Raw genomic sequence first — 20,055 nt, 5'->3', positions numbered from 1 at the left:
CAGCCATCCTTGCTGCCCCCCCCCGGCTGTGCCCCACTCGTGACCCCGCACAGGGCCCGTGGGAACACCCCCCCACGCCCCCCCGTCCCCATGCCCCCCCCTCCAAACTGCCCCCTGTGTGTCCCCGGCCCCGGGCCCACCCCCAGGCTGTCCCTCTGGGTTCTCGCCGGCCTGTCCCACGGGTCCCACTCGTGTCCCCGGGCTGTGCCCCGCCGTGACCCCGCACAGGAGCCGTGGGAAAGTGCGCGGTCCCACGCCACCCCCCCGAGACATATTTCACGCCGTGCTCGCGCGGGGCGCGAAGCTGGTCCCGGGCCGCTGCGCAGTGCGCCTGCGCAATAGGGGGGGGGTACACCGAATACGGAGTGCGCGGGCGTGCAGTCAGTCGACGCGCAGGCGCAGTAGGGATGGGCCGGGTAGAGCGGGCAGGGAGGCGAGGCCTGCGCAGGCGCAGTGCGGCTGGAGAAGGGGCGGATCTGCGCAGACGCGTCAGCCAGCCGGGCGCAGGCGCAGTGGGGCGGGGCGGCGCAGGCGCGGGGAGGGGAGGGGGGCGCGGCGTGCGCAGGCGCAGTGCGTCGCCGGGCTCCATGTCGCGGCGGGCCCTGCGGCGGCTGAGGGGCGAGCAGCGGGGCCAGGAGGAGCCGGGCCTGGGCGAGCTGGGCCTGGACCCCGGCCCCGAGCGCGGCCGGGAGGGGCAGTCAACGCTAGCCGCCGCCGGGAGGGGATGCCGCGGGCCGGTCCGCACCGGCGTCAGCAACCGCTTCGAGCTGGTGAGGAGTGACAGCGCCGGGGGAGAGGTTGGGGCCTGCGGGGTGGCGGTGCCCGGGGGGGGGACACGGACTCGGGGTGGCAGTGGCTGTGGGAGGGGGCAGGTGGGGTGGCAGTTACTTGGGGGGGGTGTGGGTGAGGGCTGGCAGTGACTGTGAGGGGGTCACTTAGGGGCAGTGACTGAGGGGGGTGGGGGGTGACTGGAGGGAACAGGGAGGCTGGGTGACAGTGACCGAGAGAGGTGACAGTGACCCGGGGGGGCGGTGGCTGGGTGGGGGTCACTGAGGGGACGGTTTGTGGGAGGGAGGGATGTGGGGTCGGTGACTGGGTGGGACTGAGGGGGTTGGGATGGTGGGTGACTGGGAGGGCCTGGAGGAGACTCAGGTGGGGGGATGTGAGCTGGGGGGTAGGAAAGGGAGGGCGTTGGGGTGGGGTGGGGGTGTAGGGAGGGCTTGAGGGGCAGCAACTGGGGCTGAACTGGGAGGGAATTGGAGGGAGGCCTGGGAGGGGCTGGGTGGTCTGGGTGTGGATGTTGTCAGAGCTGGGCCTGAGTATTGGCGTGGTCAAACAGGGGGTGAAACCGGTTTTAGGAACGTTCCTGCCACCTTCCCAGCCCCACAAGATCCCGGTGCTGGAGGTCGGGGATCAGGCGGGCCCTGATGGCACAGATGGATCCTTGGGGTGACAGAGCCTGGTCCTTCCTCTCTGGGCACCTTGGCCAGCCCCAGCGATTCCCTCTCCTTCCCCGAGGCCTGGCTGCGCAAGCATAGGCAAGGCTGGTTTTGGAGGCTCTTCACAAGGAAGAGCAGAGTCCAGATAGGGCCATGCTTTTTTCTGCCGGCCATGCTGCACAGTGGACACGTCGTCGTGGCCTTGTGCTCCCCTCCAGCGAGTCGGTGGGTGCGGGACTGTTCAGGTGCCCGCTGGGCGACACGCTTGAAAAGAGGGGGTCGTCCCCGTCCATCTGCTGGAGAAGCCAGTCGGGCTGCTGAGCCCCGCGTTGCTTCTGCGATGTTTTTCTCTGCCGTTTGCAGGTGGGAGGGGAACAGATCAGATCCCTGGGGAATTCTGTCCCCTGGGCGCAGGAGAGGGCAGAGCGCAGCCCTGCGCCGGCTCTTTCTGCAGCTTGTCCGTCTCTTTGCGCAGATCACCGCCGAGGAGTCGGAGGATGAGCCGCCATCCAGAGAGGAGCGAGCAGACGCCCGGCTCAGCGAGCGGGATGCAGCAGGAGGGAACAACGAAGGGGCTGTAACTAAAGAGACTGAAGGCGATGGGCAGAGAGATGGGGAGGAGGCAGAGCAGCCGGACCAAACGGTAACTAAACCGCAGGTATCTAGTGATGATGGCGGTCGCCACGTGAGGTGCAGAGAGGAGGTTTCTTATCTCCCTGTCTCTGTGCGCGCTGAGGAGCTTTGTGGTGACAGACAAGTGTGTTTCTTTTCCCTTGCGCCTGGGTTTTGTCGGAGGCTGAGGATGTGAGCCTCGGGGGAGGGATGCACGCGGGGAGCTTAAACCCCGGTGCTTGGGGCTCCAGATCTGGAGGAGAACGAGCAGTTTGGTGCTGAGGGTTGGGTTTGTGCCTAGGATCCGGGGAGATTTTTACAGCCGCAGAGCGGAGGTTCTTGAGGAAGACCTTGTGCTGTGTCCTCACGAGCACTGAGGTCAGGCAGAGCGCGCGAGAAGGAAAGCACCCTGGGGTTCTGAAACGGACATGGCTTCTCTGCTCCCTTCCCTGCACGATTCTTTGAGTTCTGCACCGTACGTGGGGCTGGGCTGGTGGGTAAACGCTCAGTGCAGCCTTTGTTTGGGAGTGAATGATGCGGAGACTCCAAGCAGTGGAAACTAAACACTGAACTTGTTCTTCCCTGTAATATTTTGTTGTCGTTTTGTGTTAAGATTCCCTCCTGTGCTCTGTATCAGCTCAGAAGTGTCTCCTTGCAGAAGCACGTAAGGAAAGGGGCACTTTTAATTAACAATTTGACATTGCAAGTCTAGCCCGTATCTCGCTGGAGATGAGGGTCGGGGGGAGTGACGGGGGATTGGCCCCCTGGCTTCACCCGTTAGGGCTCAGCGTTTGGGGTACGCGTCTGTGGATTTTGGGTGCCAGGCGGTGTGGCCAGAGGAGCAAAGACCACTGTGTGTGCGCGGTCCAGCTGCGCTAGTGGCCTCAACCGGCCCAGGGGCTTGGGAATGCTCTGGCTGTGCGGTGTGAGCTCTGCTCGGTCAGTCCCTGCGGGAGCGGTGGCTCCAGCGGGCCCTGACCCGGTGAATTTGCTGCGCCAACACTGCAGAGTGCACCTGCTGCTTCTCTCCGAGCTTCCCGGGTGGGAAGCCCTCGGCAGGCGTCTCCGCGCCGTTTGATAGAGCCAAATCGGGGCTGCACGTTCCCCTGGTTCCGAAATCGGCTCGGGAGCTGTGGGGTTGTTCTGGTGACGCTGTTACTCGCTGTTATTACCTGCGTAGATCCTGGAAATGTGCTTTTTAGCTCTGTACGCCCTGGGGAAGAGCCAGCGTGGACAGCAGCGTGCCTGTCGCATTAGGGAATGCCACGCAGCATTGTGAGCTGCAGTAGCTGCGCCTGCAGCGAGAGGAGCCTGTATCGCATGGTGCTTTCAGGCAGGTGTTGGTTTCTGTGGAAATCAGAGTGACTGATGAAACTGTCATGCTCACTAGAAAGACAGAAATAAAGTTTATCCTAGAGACTGAAGGAGGGCTGAAACGTTTCTTCCACCTGGCCTATCTAAAATGTTTCTTGCCTGATTTTGTAGTCTCGGACATTGATCTGAAAGTCAGCTGAGGCTTAACCCTTGCGTTTGTAAACCTTTGGTGCTTTACTCCATTTTCTCCTTGTGTCTTAATTTCCCCTCGCTGACAAAACTTGAAAGGATGAATATTGGTTTCATTTAAGAGCCCTCCCGGCATGCTGATCCCTGTGGGAAATGCTCTTTTCCCCGTGGAGCTTTCATCCCTGCAGTCCGTGGGCCTGCTCTGACAGCTGTTCCGTTTATCTTTGCAGCCTGCGTTGAGTAACAAGCCACGAAAGAAAAAAAAGAAAAGGAAAACCAAGAAAACTTCAGCAGGGGAGACTCTGGTATGTCTGCATTTGCTCTGAGAGTTAAGTGACGGTGCGAATTTCTCCATTGGGGTTGACAAAGTGGCAGCTCTGAGGTGGCTGCAGAAAAGATTTTGAGGCAAAAATGCTCCTTTTTTTGCATTGTCCTCATTTAAAATTATGAAACGGCAACAGCAGCCTTTGACTGTGGTCCTTCAAGCAGCCGGGACTGGCGCAGCTCTGCTGCAGATGCTTAGGGCTGAAATCCTCGCAGCGGCATCTTCTTTCATCTCTGCTTCGAGCTTTGCACGGGAGGGGGTACTGTGCGAGGAATTTTGCGTTTTCATTATATTTTCCTTGCCCTACTTAGGCAAGGCTGTGCAGAGCCGTACAGAGCTCTCGCTGCCAGCCGTCACTCACGGTCCCTTCTCCCCCGTGCACGGCCGCGCACCTTCTCTGTAGTTTGACGGCTGAATGCTGACAGGAGCGTCTGCTCGTGCGTTATCCACAAATGCACTTCCAAGTGCTCTTCCCGTGGGACCTGCTCCCTCCCCTCAGTGGTGAAGGGAGCGAGGGGACAGTGATTCTCTCTGTCTGCCCCTAAGGAAGTGTGCTTGGAGTGAGAACTTCATCCAGCGTGTGTTGTGGATAAAACTAGAGAGACAAATGTGTATGCTTGAATATACTTGATATATAGAGCTAGTATATATCTAGTATATATCTTGATAGTATATACCTAGTATATACTTTATCTACTTGAGCTAGCCTAGGAGACTAAATGGATTACAGTCATTGGTCATTCAAATTCAATAGAAATAAAGTTCAAGTGGGAGTTAGTTTTCTGCTAAGGTTTAAGACTCTTAACTATTCGCTCGGGGGAGATCCTTTGCTAAACATCCTGAGCCGCAGTATGCTGAAGTGCTGAACGGGTGAGCCGTGACTCCGGCGTAGGTGCCCGGCTGGCCGCTTCCTCCCCGGGAATTCAGCTGGGCGAGCTCAGAGCGAGTTACTGAGGCAGAGAACGCAATCAAAGAGCCTGCTTCCACTCCCAGTCCGAGAATAAGGAGCAATAGGGTGACATCTGCCAGCTGTAGGCTCTAGGGAGACTTCATACCCAGAACCAGGCAATTGGATTTGCTAACTAGAGATAATACTACCTTTGTTCAAGCACTTAAATGCAAAGCACATTATAAACTTTTCATGTATCCACTGCATGCGGAGCGGCTATATTTAGCTGGAAAAGGCAAACTTGCAGTGCTATTTGGGTGTCATGAATGGAATTCCATGTTCTACCCACGTACATCATGAGGAGGATGTGAAATGGCCGCATAAGAAATGCGTCACATGCTGTTTGTGGGGAAGAGTAGAGGAAAATTGGGATGAAAGTGTTATACAACTGTTGAATGTGCGCTGCCGGGTATATTCTTGGGGTTGTTAGAAGATGGGGAAAGTGAGAGTGCAATACATTAGAGTTGGGTTAAAATCATGTGAGTGTTTGATGCCTTATTACAAGGGTCACAGCAGTAACTTAGTGTTTCCATGGGAAGTAGATGGTAAAGGCTGATTATTTAAATATTTATGATTAAAATCAGCACCACAATGTTTTGTGATGATATAGGGATTGTAGTATAAATAAACCAGACAAAGCACAGCAAAGGCTGGGTAAGAAGGAGCAGACCAGAGACCAGACAGCCTGCCAGCTCTTGCCCACGCTAGATATATGCAGCTGGCACGTTTGGACTCGTGACGGTGTGAAGAGCAACAGCCCTGTGATACCTTGAGCCAGCGGGGAAGAGCAGCCAGCCCTTTTCGGGGGCAGTTGGGCAGGGAAGGCAGGCTCTGAGTGGGATTCCTGAGGGAATAAAGAGTGCTGAGTGGAGAGCAGGAGGCCTCAAGAAGAGAGTATGTGCACACCCGAGGTGGGCGATGGGGTGAGCGGTAGGGGCTGCGCCAGTATCGCACGGAGATCGGGACGAGCCGAAGGAACCGGAGGCAGCTGGGTGTGATCTCTGCTGGGTGACCTGCATGCCACGGTGACGCGTTCTGTAATAACTGCCTTGTCTTTGCGTCTGCCTATCTTAAGGAAGACAACGACCTGGAAGACATCGACAGCCTGTTGGAGAAGATTGAGGATACCAATGGGCTATCACAGCAAACCCAGAGCGGAATAATCGCTGACAGCAGGCCTCTGCTCTACGTAGAGCACAGGTAGTGCTTGCTTCCTTCCTGATTTTGGCCTTGGGTGTGACAGGGATATCTGTTCCCCCGAGGAAGGGAGTTGGGAGCTCACCTGGCCAGGTGACTGGCTGCCTTCAGACCGGGCGCTGTGAGCAGCAGGTCCCACAGACAGCATGTGCTCTCCGAGGAGGAGGAGGAGGGCTGAGCAGTGCCAGGAGCTAATTTCACCAGGAAAGCAAGTTAAACTTGTCTAACCTTTCCCGCATGTCACCATCAACAACGTGGACTAAGCGCCAAGCGTGTCCAAGAGCTGAAGAACGAATCTGTCTCAGACTGGAGATCTGTAACATCTGCGCCTGTATCGCACTGGGAAACCTGTTTGGAATGGGCCGGCTGGTGTGTCCAGCGTGGTTCGGAGCCCTGAGCTGGTGCAGACACTGGCAGCTCTTTCTGTTTTTGGAGAAAACTTTTATACTTGTAGCTGGGACAACTTAACGAGTCCTGGTTTTGAAACCTCCCGTCACGCTGCATCAAAACTGAGTCTAGGCTGGTGGGCACTCAGTGCTAGTGCAGCCTGTTCAGCGACACTGCAGTAAAGGCCAAATGTTTGTTTACTTAGAGGTGGTTTTAAACTTCAGTGACTTCTCTGGTCAAGTAAACATTATTCAGAAACCTTTGAGAGCGGGATAATCTCCGAGCGCGTGAGGGTTGGCAGTGCTGGATCTCAGCCTTCCCACTCCCTCTCTTCAAGGCCTGCTGACTGGACAGCAGAGAGAAACCCCTCTCAAATATGCCTCCCTTCTCTGGGCCAGATGTTAGATCAAGAAAACCATAGGTGTTGTCATGCTTTGATACAAGCTCTTTGTATTTAAAAAAAAAAAAAAAGTATGTTAATCCTTGCCAGCCTCCATGCAGTGATTAGGGTGCTTACCCCGAATTGCAGGCTGCCGCTGCTAGACTCAGCAGCAGGTATCTCCTGTTTTCCAGGCACGCATAGCCCGAGTGTGCGCTCCTGAACGGAGGCTGGCCTGGGAGCATCCCAGACTAAGGCCCCAGCTGCCCTGGAGAGGGCAGCAGCAGTACTCCCCAGCTCAGCGCCGTCTTTGGAGCAGAACATGAAGGAAGCGTGCATCTGATTGAACAGGGCTTTCCATGCCTCCTGTTCTGACCATTTTTAGTCCCCTTTCTGTGTGTTGTGTCAGATCAGTGGTGTGTGTGACAGTTGGGGGGCTTGGCCGGAGACAGTTTGAGGTACAGAGCACTTGGTATTGATGGAGAGGACTCGAGTGTGAGACTTTTGGCTGTGTTTAACTGACGGTAGCTTTTCTTTCTTGTTTCAACCTTCTCAGAAACTTGAACCCAGAGAACGAGTTGAAGCGATACTTTGGGGCTCGTGCTGTTCTTGGTGATCAGAGGTTAGTCCAGAATTCAATATTAAACCGTTTCAAAGTCCAAGTCGGTGTGTCTGTCCTTCCCTTGGTACGGCTTACCAAGCCCCCAGTGCCACGCCTGGGCAGGGAATCCAGGGCTCAGGGTGTCTTACTCATTTAGTAGTCGCTTGTTGGGACGGGGGAATATTTTTTTGTGAGATGTGTGAGGGGGGAGTAAGACTTCTCCAGGCTTTTGCTAGCATTTGCTTTTTCTTCTGCTGATTTCCCCTCTCATTTACTGTCAAAACACCCTTCTAAAGTCCTTTCACTCAAATTCATAGAGTATAGACTCTTAGATTTTTTTCCTTTCTCCAGCATTTGTCTCTCGTTGCTATTCCAAAGTCTCTGATGTCTTTCAGAGTGGACCCTGAATACTTTCCAGGGGTTCTCATGCACTTGCTTTCAGGGGCCCAGGGAACCGACTGCTTCTTGGGTGTGAGGTCTCTATGCTGTTATCCATTGCGCTGTGGTCAGTGTTATCCAGAAAATCCCTGCTGTCGTGAGCTGGTTGAAAAATGTGCACGTAAGAAGGGTATAAGCTCAGAGCAGTGATGGTGGAAGCAGAAGCCCTCTCTGAGAGAGTCTGTGGAAGAATATTTTGCGCTTGAGGAAGAAGCAGCAGTCCCTTACTGAGGAGACATGTCTGTCTTAGAGTAGCCTTGATTTCTGAATTCCTCCTGCCCTGAACCAATAAATTGGTTGCCTTTGTGAGTACGGCTTAAACTAAATCAGTTGACATTTGAAGGCACTGCTGGGAAGAGAGAGATGAGTCAGAGGGATATGGGGCTCTCTTAATTGGACCTGGGAAGCTGTTTGAAGCAGAGAGGCAGCTGAGAACTTGGCAGGAATAAAAACAGGGGAGAGAAGCTATTGAAGTGGAAATGCTGGAGGCACTGGCTGGCCCAAAGAGGAATGGTTCAAGTAAGGCAGAGCCTGAGCGAAGGTATGTTGTCTCTTAAAGGCAAACATGTCAAAGCTCTGGGCAAAAGCTCCGTGTGGCAGGGCTGCACCTGGGGAAGAAGTTGGATCTCTCTTTCCCTGAATCGTCCTTTTTCTGGCTGGTTTCAGCCCTCCTCATTCTGTTAGTACAGAGAAATTGTGACCTGTCGTGTTTATTTCCTCAGGCCGAGGCAAAGGCAGCGCCAGTATGTCCGCAGCACGTGGCTGACGGCTCCCAAGAACGCCTGGCCGCGCTACAGCAAAACAGGTGAGGCTTTCGGTGCCACCTCCCGCAGCACGGCGCTGCCGTCAGCCCAAGGGGCGCGTCGGTCCCGTGCCCGCGTTGGCATGGATGGCTGCTCCTGCCAGCCTGGCTTTCCTAGAGCCTCAGCGCACGGAAACCGGAGCTGCTTTCATCAGCTGCCAGGCCCAGGCTTTGCGCTGGCTGATGCAGAAAGGGAACTGCTCATCACCTGATGGAAATACCTCCTTTCTCAACAGGGTCGTACTGTATCTTAGCGTTTGAGCATTTTCCCCCCCCCCGCCCCCTTATTGGAGGTAGCAGGTGATGAGTACTTCCCTTCTTAACAGCAGTATTGCTGGATAATGAGAAATATCCGTGGGGAGAGCAAGCTGCCTGGGCTTCTTGGGTGGGTTTCGGACTTTGACTCAGGAGGGAAAGGAGTGAAATTCTCTGGGAGTTTCTGAAAACGCGTCTGGCTTTGGACCCAATGATGTGAATGAGCTTTCTGTGTGGTAAGAAAGCAGAAGAGCTTCTCTTGCCGCTGCGCTCGCGGGCTGGCAGCAGTGGTACCCACGTCTCCCCTGCACCCTCTAGGTATTGCCATGCAGCTGGTGGACACCAGAAGGGGAGTACAGTACTTCACGTTCGAGCACCATCGCGAGTACCAGCAAGTGCAGTTCAAGTTCCTGGACGCTGTAGAGTCCATGGACCCCAACAACATTGTGGTATGTTATGAAATTGGGTTGCCCGTGCTGTTAGCCCCCGCATTCCTCCAGCCCCTTTCCCTGGCAGGGGGAGGGGGGCTGATGCGTCCTCCCAGTGCTTATTTTTTGCCCGTCTCGTTTTGAGCAGTAGAGCCCTGTGCCCTCTCTGCGTGGGGTGAGGCAGCGTTGCTTGCTGAGCTCTGCTTTCACCTTATTCATAAAATAAGTGACCACCTTGGTGCAAATGAGGTCCCGTGGCTGGTGGCCGAGCCTCGGTGGCTCTGCCCGAGAGCGTGCCAGGTAGCCATCTGGAAGAGGAGCCCACAGGAACTGGCCCTTTGGCTGAAAGGGTAGGAACAAAGCTCCCTTGTCTCAGCTCTTCAGCTAGGAAAGGAGAAATGTTGTATAAACCGATCTTTAAATGGGAATCTAAACTAACAGCTGTTGTATTTATAAACTCTTGCATGGATGAAAAATGTGTCTTTTCCTGGTATTTCAGCAAAACAGTCTTTGTGTTGAAAGTTCTTCATGCGTGTCCAAGCTCATTAAACTGTATGGTAACACTTATAGTTTGTAGTGATAAGCAACAGTAAAATTGCTGTGCGCCCTACTGAACCATAACTGAGGTATTTTTGCTCTGAAAACCCTGGCCACATGAGCTCGGATCCGTGTCCTGGAGAAGTTTCTTAAAGAGACCATTGTCTACTAAATAAAGTTTACTTCCGTCTGCTTTCCCACCCTCTGCTCATGGCCACTGCTTTCTGCAGCTCAATTCTGCCTGCTGACTGGACTGAGGGATTCGCATTAAGTGATGCAAGGTAATTCCTATGCAGCAGTGATCACCCTGAGAGCCAGCGTCCTAAGGACGGCTCAAACACGGTCTCTCACGGCCGTGCAGAGCAGGACAGGTTTTCTGTGGTACATTTTAGTCTTTATGCTCTGTCCCCGTTCAGTGGGTCTGGCTATGTTTGAAGATAGTCTTTATGGTCTGTCCCCGTTCAGTGTGTCTGGCTATGTTTGAAGATATTCCTACAGCTTTCATCTTCCACTTCTCTGTTAAGGGTAAAATCTAACAGATGGGTTCGCCGATGCCAGAAGTACTTCAAACCCCCAACTGTTTTTTCTGTGATAACCACAGTCTTGATGTAGCTGGAGCTCAGATCTGCCTTGCCGCTGTGGTTTCAGCATGCAAAACGTTATTTTTTGGGGGGTCCTGCTCAGGGAGAGTTTTTTCTGTTCTTGCTAGTGGGTTAAAAGGGTCTCGCTGGTGAAGTTGTAAGTGTGTGAAGAATGCTTTTTCCCATCACGCTGACCCTAGGTGCTCCATCCCTTCCAAAAAGGAGGACTAGAAGGGAACTTAAGAGCAAGCAAGGAAGGGGTAGAACGTCAGGCAAGTGGCACCGAGGCAAAGGTGCTGGGCTGGGACAGCCTAGAACGTAAAGGCTTTGTACTGTAGGTGGTCACGCTGGCCACCACCCTGCAGATGTACAACTTCTGGAGCTTTTGAAGCTGTATTTTTCAGTTCGGGGGGGGTCCCAAAACTAAACTGTGAGGAGATTTGACGTAGCTTCAGTATTTTCATATTGAAACTGAGTTTTAGGTAGTTGGAAAAAGTAGCCCATTCATAATGTAACTAGTGAATGCAGAGGTTTTTCAGGGGTGGTTAAACTTCTGTTCTGAAGCCTGGAAAAAAATATTTTTAATCCATTACCATTCAGGAGCTGGATCCTGGAATTGTAATAGGTGTGTCAAAATGTCCTCTCAGTACCCAGAGGAAGCAAAAGCCTGATCAAATGCTCAGAATTGTTAAGGGATAGAGAATAAAACAAAAATGTAATTATGCCTGCTGCCTGCATCTTGAATATTGTGTGCAGTTCTGGGCCCTCATCTTCAAAAGGATATGGTGGAGCTGGGAGAGATTCAGAGGAGGACAGCAAAGACGATCAAAGGCCTGGCATGGCCTCAGCGCTGGAAAAGCTGGGTCGGCTGGGAGGGAGCTGCCTGAGGGAAGCTGCGATCGAGGGCTCAGATCCTTCGTGGGGTGGGGAGAGATCTCCCTGCCGTCCCTTCCAACGCAGGGACGGAGCTGGCAGGTTGGGATTAAAGGAAGTTCGTCATGTTGTGCGCTTAAGCGGTGGCTTTTTGTATCGCAGAGCTGGGGTGCTGGAAAGGTACCTGGGTCAGTAAGTGCACAAATTCACGAGAGGAGGCACCATTAATATAAATGGCATCTTTGGCAGCGGGGGGTCCGTGAACCCTTAAAGCTTGGCAGCTTAGAGTGTGCTGGGAGTCGTGACGTGTGCCCAGCTTTGTGTCCTCTTCCCCAGGCATCTGCTTTTTGGAGATGGGGCAAGATGGACCTCTACTCTGACCCGGCGTGACTGTTCTTAGGTTCTTTTAATCCATAGTTTTAGCCTTTCACGTGAGGTGCGTCCCCAGCCTCGCACTACAGTCTGAGCATTGGCTCTCGGATGGTGTGGGACAGGATTTCTTCACCTTCAGGCCCGGGGACAAGAACAGCCCCTTTCTTACACGCGGGGTCAGGGCATTTGCCTCCCTGCCACGCTTACAGAGCTTGCCTCGTTGGCAGAGCGCACGAGAAACCAGTGATTTGTGCCGTCGTGTAATCAAGCTCCTGCTCTTCTGTAGCTGCTGCTTCAGATGAACCCGTACCACGTGGACTCCCTTCTGCAGCTCAGCGACGTGTGCCGGATGCAGGAGGATCAGGAGATGGCCCGTGATCTCATAGGTAAGAGCTGAGGTGAGGAGCAGATGTCCTGGCGTGAATTAGTAATCGAAGGCTTTTGGTTCAGTTTTGGTTTCGTTTCAACAGAGAAGCGGCAAACCAGAAGGGTCGGTTTGGCTCCGGGGCCGTGAGCGCTCGGCCTTGTAGCATCCTGCAGACCAGCAGCTTTTGCTGGAGGCTTTTAAACAGCGCTGGACGTGCTTGTCTGGGGCAAAGCACGTCAGCGTTCACCTCCAAAATGAACGGAAGGATTGTCTGGAGGTGGCGGGGTCCCACCTGTAGGAAGTCCCTTGCAGGAGGAGGGTCTGATTTAGGAGATAATGGCAGCGCGAGGGGCTGCTCCAGGAAGCCTTCCCGCTCTGTGGGGAGCCTGCCCAGCCCTCCGGGCTAGCGTGCCTTGCCTTCCTCCGAGCAGCATCCTGCAGGTCAGCGTGTCGGGCTCTGCTCTTCGGGGCACCGCCGGCTGCGTGGGGGCAGGAGGCGTCCTGAAGGATGGCTGCCCCTCCAACCTGCTCTGCTGCAGTCTCGGCTGTCAGATGTGCCGTTTGGTAACCGGGGCGTGTGCTCTCCGGCATGACAGGAGGGGTCAGAGGCAAAGTGAGGACAGGATCTCTGGCTTCCCTGTGTGAAGACAGTTGTGGCAGAGGCAGCTGTACCGGCCTCAGTCCCAGACCTCCAGAAGAGTTACTTTTCACAACCGGAGCGCGATGTAATGCCTGCAGATGGGAAGAGGGCTCGCTTGCCTGGGTATCTGCTGCGACCACATGCTCTGAAGTAGCTTTTGTGCCTTGCTAGGCTGTGAACAAGCTTATTTCGTGGGTGCCAGAGCTCTCAATTATCGGTGTCTTCTGGGCTAAAACGACTGCCGTTTTGTAAGCGCCGGGGGCTGCGTGGCGTGCCGGGGCGGTGGCGTGCCCTGACGCTGTCCTCGCTGTCTGCAGAGCGGGCGCTGTACAGCCTGGAGTGCGCCTTCCACCCCGTCTTCAGTCTCACCAGCGGGACCTGCAGGCTGGACTACCGGCGGCCGGAGAACAGGTAGGCGGCACGCCTGCCCACCCCGCGTCTGCCGGAGAGCCGTCGCGGTGTGCCCTGGCCTACTTTGGGCACAGAGACCCAGATTCACGACGTCTGCTGCGTCATCCGCGCTGGCGAGCGGTGGCTGGGGGGACCTTGAATGTCCCCGTCTGTCGGAACAGGCTCTGCCGCTCGGCGGTGGGTGGCAGTGCCCCTCGGCAAGGCAGCAGCGGGCTCCTGAGATGGGTGCTGGCGTACCAGCAGCTCTCGGACTGAGGTTCCTTTGCAAAGCATCCTCTTTCCCGAGGGATTTCTTATTGGAGCATTAACTGTTCCTCCCCGTCACGTCCTTGTCATGCAATTAGTACCCCTTAGCCCAAAACGGCACTTATTTTTGTCACAAAAACACTCACTGCATGTTTACGGCTGTGCTTGATCACTTGTGTGCTGCCTGCCCGGCCTTCGTCCCCAGCACTCGCGCTGCTCCCGGCCGGCTCTTTACGTAATGACAGCTCTGGAGCTGCGGGGAAAGGTGACTTTATTCTGGGAATTTTCCAGTCAGCTGACCCAAGTCGTCTCTCCCAAACTGCTGTACCTGGAGGTTGCTCAGATTTCCAGTACCCGCTCGCTGATGGGCTTCGTACTGTCTGCGACCTGAACGCTGCGATCTGTATCTCGCCCAGTTTGGGTGTTAGTCCTCCCCCCGTACGTGTCGTGCGTGCTCTGTGTCACCGTCCCCGTGCGGCTGGGCGGGCTGGGACAAGGCAGGATGCAGACTTTGAGGATTTTTTTTGTTTCTCTTGTCCGGCGTTGTCGGCCCCGGTCTGCGGAGCAGGCCGTGGGTTTGCTGTCCCTGTACTTGCACAGAGAGATTTAAAAAGGGGGAAAAAAAGAGGTGGGAATGTGGGGGGGTCTGTGGCACCCTGTACTGCACCAGGCTAGGTTCCCTGGGCCCCCCTGACTGCACAGCGGCACTGATGCTTGCCGGGCAAGGGGCTGGGGCTGACCGTGGGTCCCCGTTCTTGAGTGGCATGAGGTGCTTCTCTCTAAATCTGGCTTCTAAACCCTGTTGCTGTTCCCCACGCAGGGCTTTCTTCCTGGCTCTCTTCAAGCACCTGATGTTCCTGGAGAAGAGAGGCTGTCCCCGGACAGCCCTGGAGTTCTGCAAACTCATTCTGAGGTAGGTGCCCCCACCGAGGGCTGCACCCCTTTCCCTGCGGGATGGGGCAGGGTGTCTCAGGCTTGGGGGAACACGCTTCGAACAACGCACCAAACCTAAACCGGGCGGGACAAAAAAACCTCAGAGGCCTGCTGCTGCTGCTGCCGGGCTCACTGAGGGCTTGTTGCCAGTCCTTACAGGTGCGGTGTCACAGGTTAGTTTTGGGCACGTGCTCTTACCTGTGGTGCTGCTTTGGGGAGAGGTGACGGTTGAGAAGGAGGCTTAAACAGATGGGACCGGGGTGGCCCTTGCTCTCAGCTGCTGAGCTGTGGGCCTGGCTGGTCCACAGAGCCCGGAGTCTCTGCGGAGCAGATGTACGACGGTGGCTTCAGCCCGCTTGCTTTGCGGCCATTGATCCTCCTCCTGGGTGGTGACGGGGGGGCCGTCACCCCTCCGCAGGGATGCAGACCGGGCAGGGCGTTGCACCATCATCCTGGCCGTGCAGGAACAATCGTGTTCCCGTTATCTCCGCTTGCTGAGTCACGGAAGCTCTCTGGATGCTAGGGGGAAAGTCTTGTTTGACTTAGAAATGAGGACAGCTACTTCAGCTTTTGTGACACTGATTTTGTTTCCTCCCCTTGCGCTCGCCTCCCTCTGAAGCCTTGATCCAGAGAACGACCCGCTGTGTGTGCTGCTGCTGATTGATTTTCTGTCCCTCCGAGCTAGAGAATACACCTTCCTGACCCGCATGTTCCAGGAGTGGGAGGTGAGTTGCCGACAGGCAGCCCTGGCGAGAGAGCGGGCAGAGAGGGGAGGGCTGGTTCCTGGGGCTCTCCCCACCTGGGCTGGCACGCTGTGCCGCAGAGCGTGAGGTTTTCGTAACCGGGTTAGCCCTTTGAGGGCTGTCTCACGGCCAGGCTGACATCCTGACAGCGTTGGAATGACCCGTAAAGGCTGGGGTGTTTGTTCTGGTAATCCTGGTACCCTGCAAACAATTGTACCGACTCAAAATTGCTTACTCAGTTGTGGGGGCACCAAGCCAGCGGCTGGAAAGTAACTTAATCCAGCAAGCAAGAAACCCCACCCTCTGTGCAGCCCAGCCACATCGAGATCGTTCTGCGTAGCGTCATTTCTCGATAAATCTGTCTCTCTGATCCTGCAGAGTCACCGGAATTTGTCCCAGCTGCCCAATTTTGCCTTCTCCGTGCCGCTGGCCTATTTCTTCCTGAGCCAGCAGGAGGAGCGCTCGGAGCTGGAGCTAAGCCAGGCCCGGGAGAGAGCCGCCCGGCTCATCCAGCTCGCGTTGATCATGTTCCCAAGCGGTAAGTCTGTCCCCACCGGTAAGTCCGTCCCCGCAGGCTTTGTCACTGTCTTCATCTGTGAGAGCGAAGGCTGGATCCCAGGCAGTCAAATGCAGAGGCAGCAGTCTGCCTGTGGGTTGCAAATGGCGTTTGCCTCTGTCCGTGGGAGATGGGAGCCCTGACTCAGAGGGTGACGCAGCTCGGGCGGACCGGCAGCGGCAGGTACCGCTGTACCTACGTCTGGTGCGGTGCTGGTGGTGGTGGGATTCAGCCTTCCCACCCCGCGCCGTGGCAGGGCCGGTGAGAGAACGCTGGAGCCGGGTCGGGCCCCCGCAGCCGTGAGCCCTCCACGTGTTAGGAAGAGATCGGCGACTGTTCTCCCTGCCGCGCAGCCTCCTCGCAGCAGCTGATGCCCCTTCATTAGAGATGGTCACGGGCGTGCGAGTTGGGGGAGGATGAGAACCAGAGTCTTGGAGCAGGAAAATGTTTCACCCCAGGGTTGCCCAGACCAGAGACAGCAAGTCTCTTGGCTTTCCCTCCGAGGCACTGCTCTGCTTTGGATGTGCTCTCTATGGGTGCCCGTCACTCTTGCTTTCATCCAGTGGGTGCTTCTGTCCATGAAAGGAGATGTACAGCCCCTCTGGGCCCAGAGGAGGGTGTGACTTTATAGACAGGAATAACCAGCTCTCGAACAGGGGTTTAGTTTGTGTTGGCTGAAACCATCTTTTTTGCTGCTTGTCATGGTGACTGAAATAAAATCCTTGTTCAAGTTCAAAGGCCAGCAGCGTTAAGTGCAGAAAATTGCACCTTAATTCACTGGGGGCAGGGGGGGGGAAGTTTGTTTTTCGTTTACTCTGGATCTGTTTCCATCATTCACCCAGAGATCAAAACACAGCGTAACCCCCAGCCGCATCCTCGCACCCTCCTTGCCTGGGTCCTCGGTCAGCGCCCCGCTGGGGTGCTGGCCCCCCGGGAGGGGGCTGTCTCTCCGCAGCCCTGGCAGTGGTGACCGGCCACTCCATGGTGTTCCTCGCCGGGCTGTTGAAAGCGAGCTGTCTGACTTTCTCCTGCAGTTCTTATGCCGTTGTTGGATCACTGCAGCGTGCAGCCCGATGCCAGGGTCGCGTCCCATTCCTTTTTCGGGCTGAATGCTCAGATAAGGTAAGCCCTGGAGATGTTCTCAGTAAAGAGAAGGAATCGATTTTGCCGGGAGTGGGGCTTTTGCTTGCTCAGGTAGCTAATGGAGTTACAAAGCTGCGGGGGAGAATATTTGGTTCGCCTGAGTAGGCTGTTAGATGCTTTGATAATGGATTTCCATAATGGCCACCAGATAATGCTGATAGACCTGCCTCACCTTAATGTGGATGGGTCAGAAGTTCATAGCGGAGCTTGTTGGTACATGTAGTAAGCGAGAACAACACGGGCGTGCTCTCGGAGCAGGCTGTCTCCTACCAGTCTGGATTTCCCTGACACGTGGTCCTCCTAAACATGGGAATGGTCTCCCCCTCGGGTCAAGGCAGCGTTAACTTTCATCTCATGGCTACGCTTATCCCAAAAATAGACGGAGGCAGAAAAACTGGTGAAGGTAGATGGAAATAGCAAAGCAGGGAGCCTGCGATTCCTCTCTTTGTGTTCTCACGCCGAAGCACAGTGCAGAGACGAGCCCTTGCCAGCCCGCACAGGGACCTGCAGGCGGGAAGGAGGAGAGTGCCCTGAATAACAACTGTCTCCCGTAGCCAGCCTCCCGCCCTGAACCAGCTGACATCCCTCTACGTGGGAAGGACTCACTCCCTGTGGAAGGACCCAGCTGTCATGGCGTGGCTGGAGACCAACGTCCACGAGGTCTTACGCATGGTGGATGCCCGGGACCCGCTGGTGGAGGAGTCTGAGCACAAGTGAGTGCGGCAGGCGGAGGTGAGCGGCTCTTCGTACCAGGCATGGCTGCTGAAACGCGGGGACAGAGCGGGCCGGGGGAGCTCCGCAGACGAGAGGAGCTCTGGCCTGGGCTGCAGCGAGGCTGGGGCTTGCTCAGAGCCCCACGACTGCCGACCTGATGGTGGCTGCTGACGCCAAGGGTTACGCTGTGGGGCCAGGAAGGGCAGAGGCTCTTCCCTGCTTTGCCCAAACGTGAATGAAGAGTTGTAGCTTTCGCTCGCTGGGGAGTGTGTGCTGCGCTGGCTTCCCCCAGCCTCGGCCGTCACGTCTGCCCTGGGAATCGCCCGGAGAGGCCGGAGGGGTTGCTGCCGGCTGGGGAGGGCAGGGATGGCTGCACGGCTCACAGCCATTTATTGCACAGGGCAGGTTAGTGCTCAGAAACACTTTCCAGCTCTGAGAAGCGGGAGGGAGAGGCATTAGGTCTTGTCCTAAACCAAAGTTAGTTTGCTCTGCTGACCTCTGCAGAGGAACGGTGCCAGTCAGAGAGATCTGTACAGCGTCCCTGAGCGGTTCTCCTCTTTCCTCCGGAGGTCAGCAGCTGCCAAGTGACTTTGGCTTCGCCGTAGGCCAGCTCCCTCCGATACGGCACGTCCCCCCAGAGCCAGGGATGAAGCTGACGATGCACCTAGAGAAGCAGAAATGGAAAGCTGGCTATGCTGAGCTGTGCTCGGTGCAATCCTCTGTCCCCCTCCCCGCTTTAGGAGGAAGATGCGGTACCAGAGCGCACCCAGGAATATCTACCGGCACATCATCCTCTCGGAGATGAAGGAGGCCACGGCAGCTCTGCCTCTGGTGAGGGGCCCTGACGGGGCACAGGCGATGCCGCTGCGTGCAGCGCGACGGCACTCGCGTCCCTGCCGCGCGTGCGGACGCTGGGCACGTCTTAAACCCCAGCCACCAGCAAGAAGCATCCGCCTGACCTCCAAGCGTCCTCCCTGTACGCGCGGCTTCCCGGGGCGGCACACGGTGGGGGGCACGCGTGGGCAGGCCGGGCTGCAGCTGGTGCCCGGCTCCGTTGCGCTCCCCGAGACGAAGGGCTGTCCAGCTGCTCCGACCGTCTCCGTGCCTCGGTGTTTGCTGCTGCCGGCGACGCAGCCTTCACCCCTTCTTTCTTCTTCCCCGCCGCAGGAGGTGACCTCGCAGCCTGTAATGGGCTTCGACCCCTTACCTCCTTTGGACTCCATCGTTTCCTACACCAGACCAGAAAGGTACCTTCTCCACCCCTCGTTTCTGCGCTGGCACAGCCGGCGCGTTCCTGGCGCGCCCTCAGCCCCGGCCTTGGGTGCACGTGGGTGCTTGGAGCTGACGTCCTCCTCCATCTTTTGGGAGGAAGAGCGGCCTGGCTTGCGGCGCTCGCCGACAGGCAGAGCGTACAGGCAGGACTGGTCCTGCCGGCTTTTCCTTGGTGGTCACCGCCGGAGACGGCGGCTGTTCACAGCCATTAAGGCAAAGGCCGCTGAAAAACTTTGGCTGTTTCTTAACTGAGGCGGTTTGGGGTAAACAGAGGTTAAAGCGCAGCCGGCCGTGGTGCGCACAGCCCGTTGGGGTGAAGCCCGTCCGTGTCTTGCAAACCTGGTAGTGCTTTTAATGACTGCTTTGCCCAGAGGCTGGCCGGCTGCTGGCTGCCTGGGGTAAGAAATCCCCAAGAATCCCCCCATACCCTGCTTCGGGGCTGGCTCAGGAGGGGCCGCGGCTTGGTCTGCGCACCGTGGTTCTCTCCAGCATCTCTGCCCCGTCTCAGTCGCAGCGAGAGGCCGGCCACCACGCCACCCCCTTAACCGCGGTGTGACTTCTGTCTTTCAGAACGAATCATCCATCCAACGAAAGCACTTTATCTCTCTTCTTCCGATCGCTGTTGCCAAATTTTAACTTGCAGGTACGTGCAGCCCGCTGCTGCGGGCAGATCAGAGCGCGCTTCTGCTGTCGGCGCGCAGCAGTTTCCACTGCACGGTGGTTCTGCAAAGGGAGTGGCTCTTGGCACACGCGGCGTGTAAACGTCAGGTTGCAGAGCAGCCTGATGCTTTTTGGCAAGCGGTATTGTCTCTCTCCCTGCCTGCTGCAGACAGGCAGGCAGCTCCCTGCCCGGCCCCTCCAGCTCTGCTCTCTTGCAGGGGGACATCAGGCACGACGGGGACGAAGAGGCTGGAGCGGGGCAGGACCTTAACCAGGGGGTGAACAGGCTCATGGCAGCCATGCGGGACATGCTGGCGAACATCCAGTTTCAGGAACCCCCCCGAGACGACAATCCCGAAGGCGACGGGGACTGGGACTGAGCCGAGAGCGCACATCTCCCCCCCCCAAACCCTCTGTAATCCCCCCCCGACTCCTGTCGCACCTCAATAAAAATCACGCAGACCCCAGGCGCCCGCTCTCGCTGTCCCGGGCTGGGGTGGGGGGACACACGGCTGCCGCGGCGGGCACCTTTCGCATCTCTCGGCGGGGTGAGGACTGTCTGAACGTGGCAGAGCTAATCTACAGCAGCTGTCCCTCGGCTCCGAGGCAGCTTAGTCCCCTTCTGGCCTCCCCCCAAGCACATTTGCTTTCCCGTTCTTCTCCTCCTCTTGCGTTTCATGGCCGGAGGCCCT

The 20,055-nt window shown here is 56.4% G+C and overlaps 1 protein-coding gene across 1 annotated transcript; it reads left to right on the top strand.

The window, feature by feature from the left end:
• The first annotated feature begins 587 nt into the window (after window positions 1–587).
• On the top strand, window positions 588–19,830 carry TCF25 (transcription factor 25). The gene is made up of 18 exons (XM_050904234.1): window positions 588–770; window positions 1,915–2,082; window positions 3,785–3,859; window positions 5,904–6,028; window positions 7,348–7,413; window positions 8,553–8,635; window positions 9,206–9,336; window positions 11,965–12,064; window positions 13,003–13,096; window positions 14,163–14,255; window positions 14,895–15,000; window positions 15,397–15,556; window positions 16,609–16,696; window positions 17,272–17,430; window positions 18,172–18,262; window positions 18,599–18,678; window positions 19,274–19,346; window positions 19,582–19,830. The coding sequence occupies exons 1-18, from the start codon at window positions 588–590 to the stop codon at window positions 19,741–19,743; spliced, it is 2,037 nt and encodes a 678-aa protein (XP_050760191.1). The 3' UTR covers window positions 19,744–19,830.
• Window positions 19,831–20,055: the final 225 nt, after the last annotated feature.

The sequence above is a fragment of the Gymnogyps californianus genome, chromosome 12, assembly GCF_018139145.2.
Source record: "Gymnogyps californianus isolate 813 chromosome 12, ASM1813914v2, whole genome shotgun sequence".
In the NCBI taxonomy this organism is placed as follows: domain Eukaryota; kingdom Metazoa; phylum Chordata; class Aves; order Accipitriformes; family Cathartidae; genus Gymnogyps; species Gymnogyps californianus.
Note: the sequence above shows the minus strand (reverse complement) of the source record. Positions and strands in the feature narration are given on the sequence as shown.

What these genes read in the sequence shown, in the direction of transcription:
- TCF25 (XM_050904234.1), top strand. Translation starts at nt 588, where the DNA reads ATGTCGCGGCGGGCCCTGCGGCGGCTGAGGGGCGAGCAGCGGGGCCAG. An exon ending in TCAGCAACCGCTTCGAGCTG is followed by an intron (nt 771 to 1,914) that starts GTGAGGAGTGAC and finishes CTCTTTGCGCAG; the next exon opens with ATCACCGCCGAGGAGTCGGA. An exon ending in CCACGGCAGCTCTGCCTCTG is followed by an intron (nt 18,263 to 18,598) that starts GTGAGGGGCCCT and finishes TCCCCGCCGCAG; the next exon opens with GAGGTGACCTCGCAGCCTGT.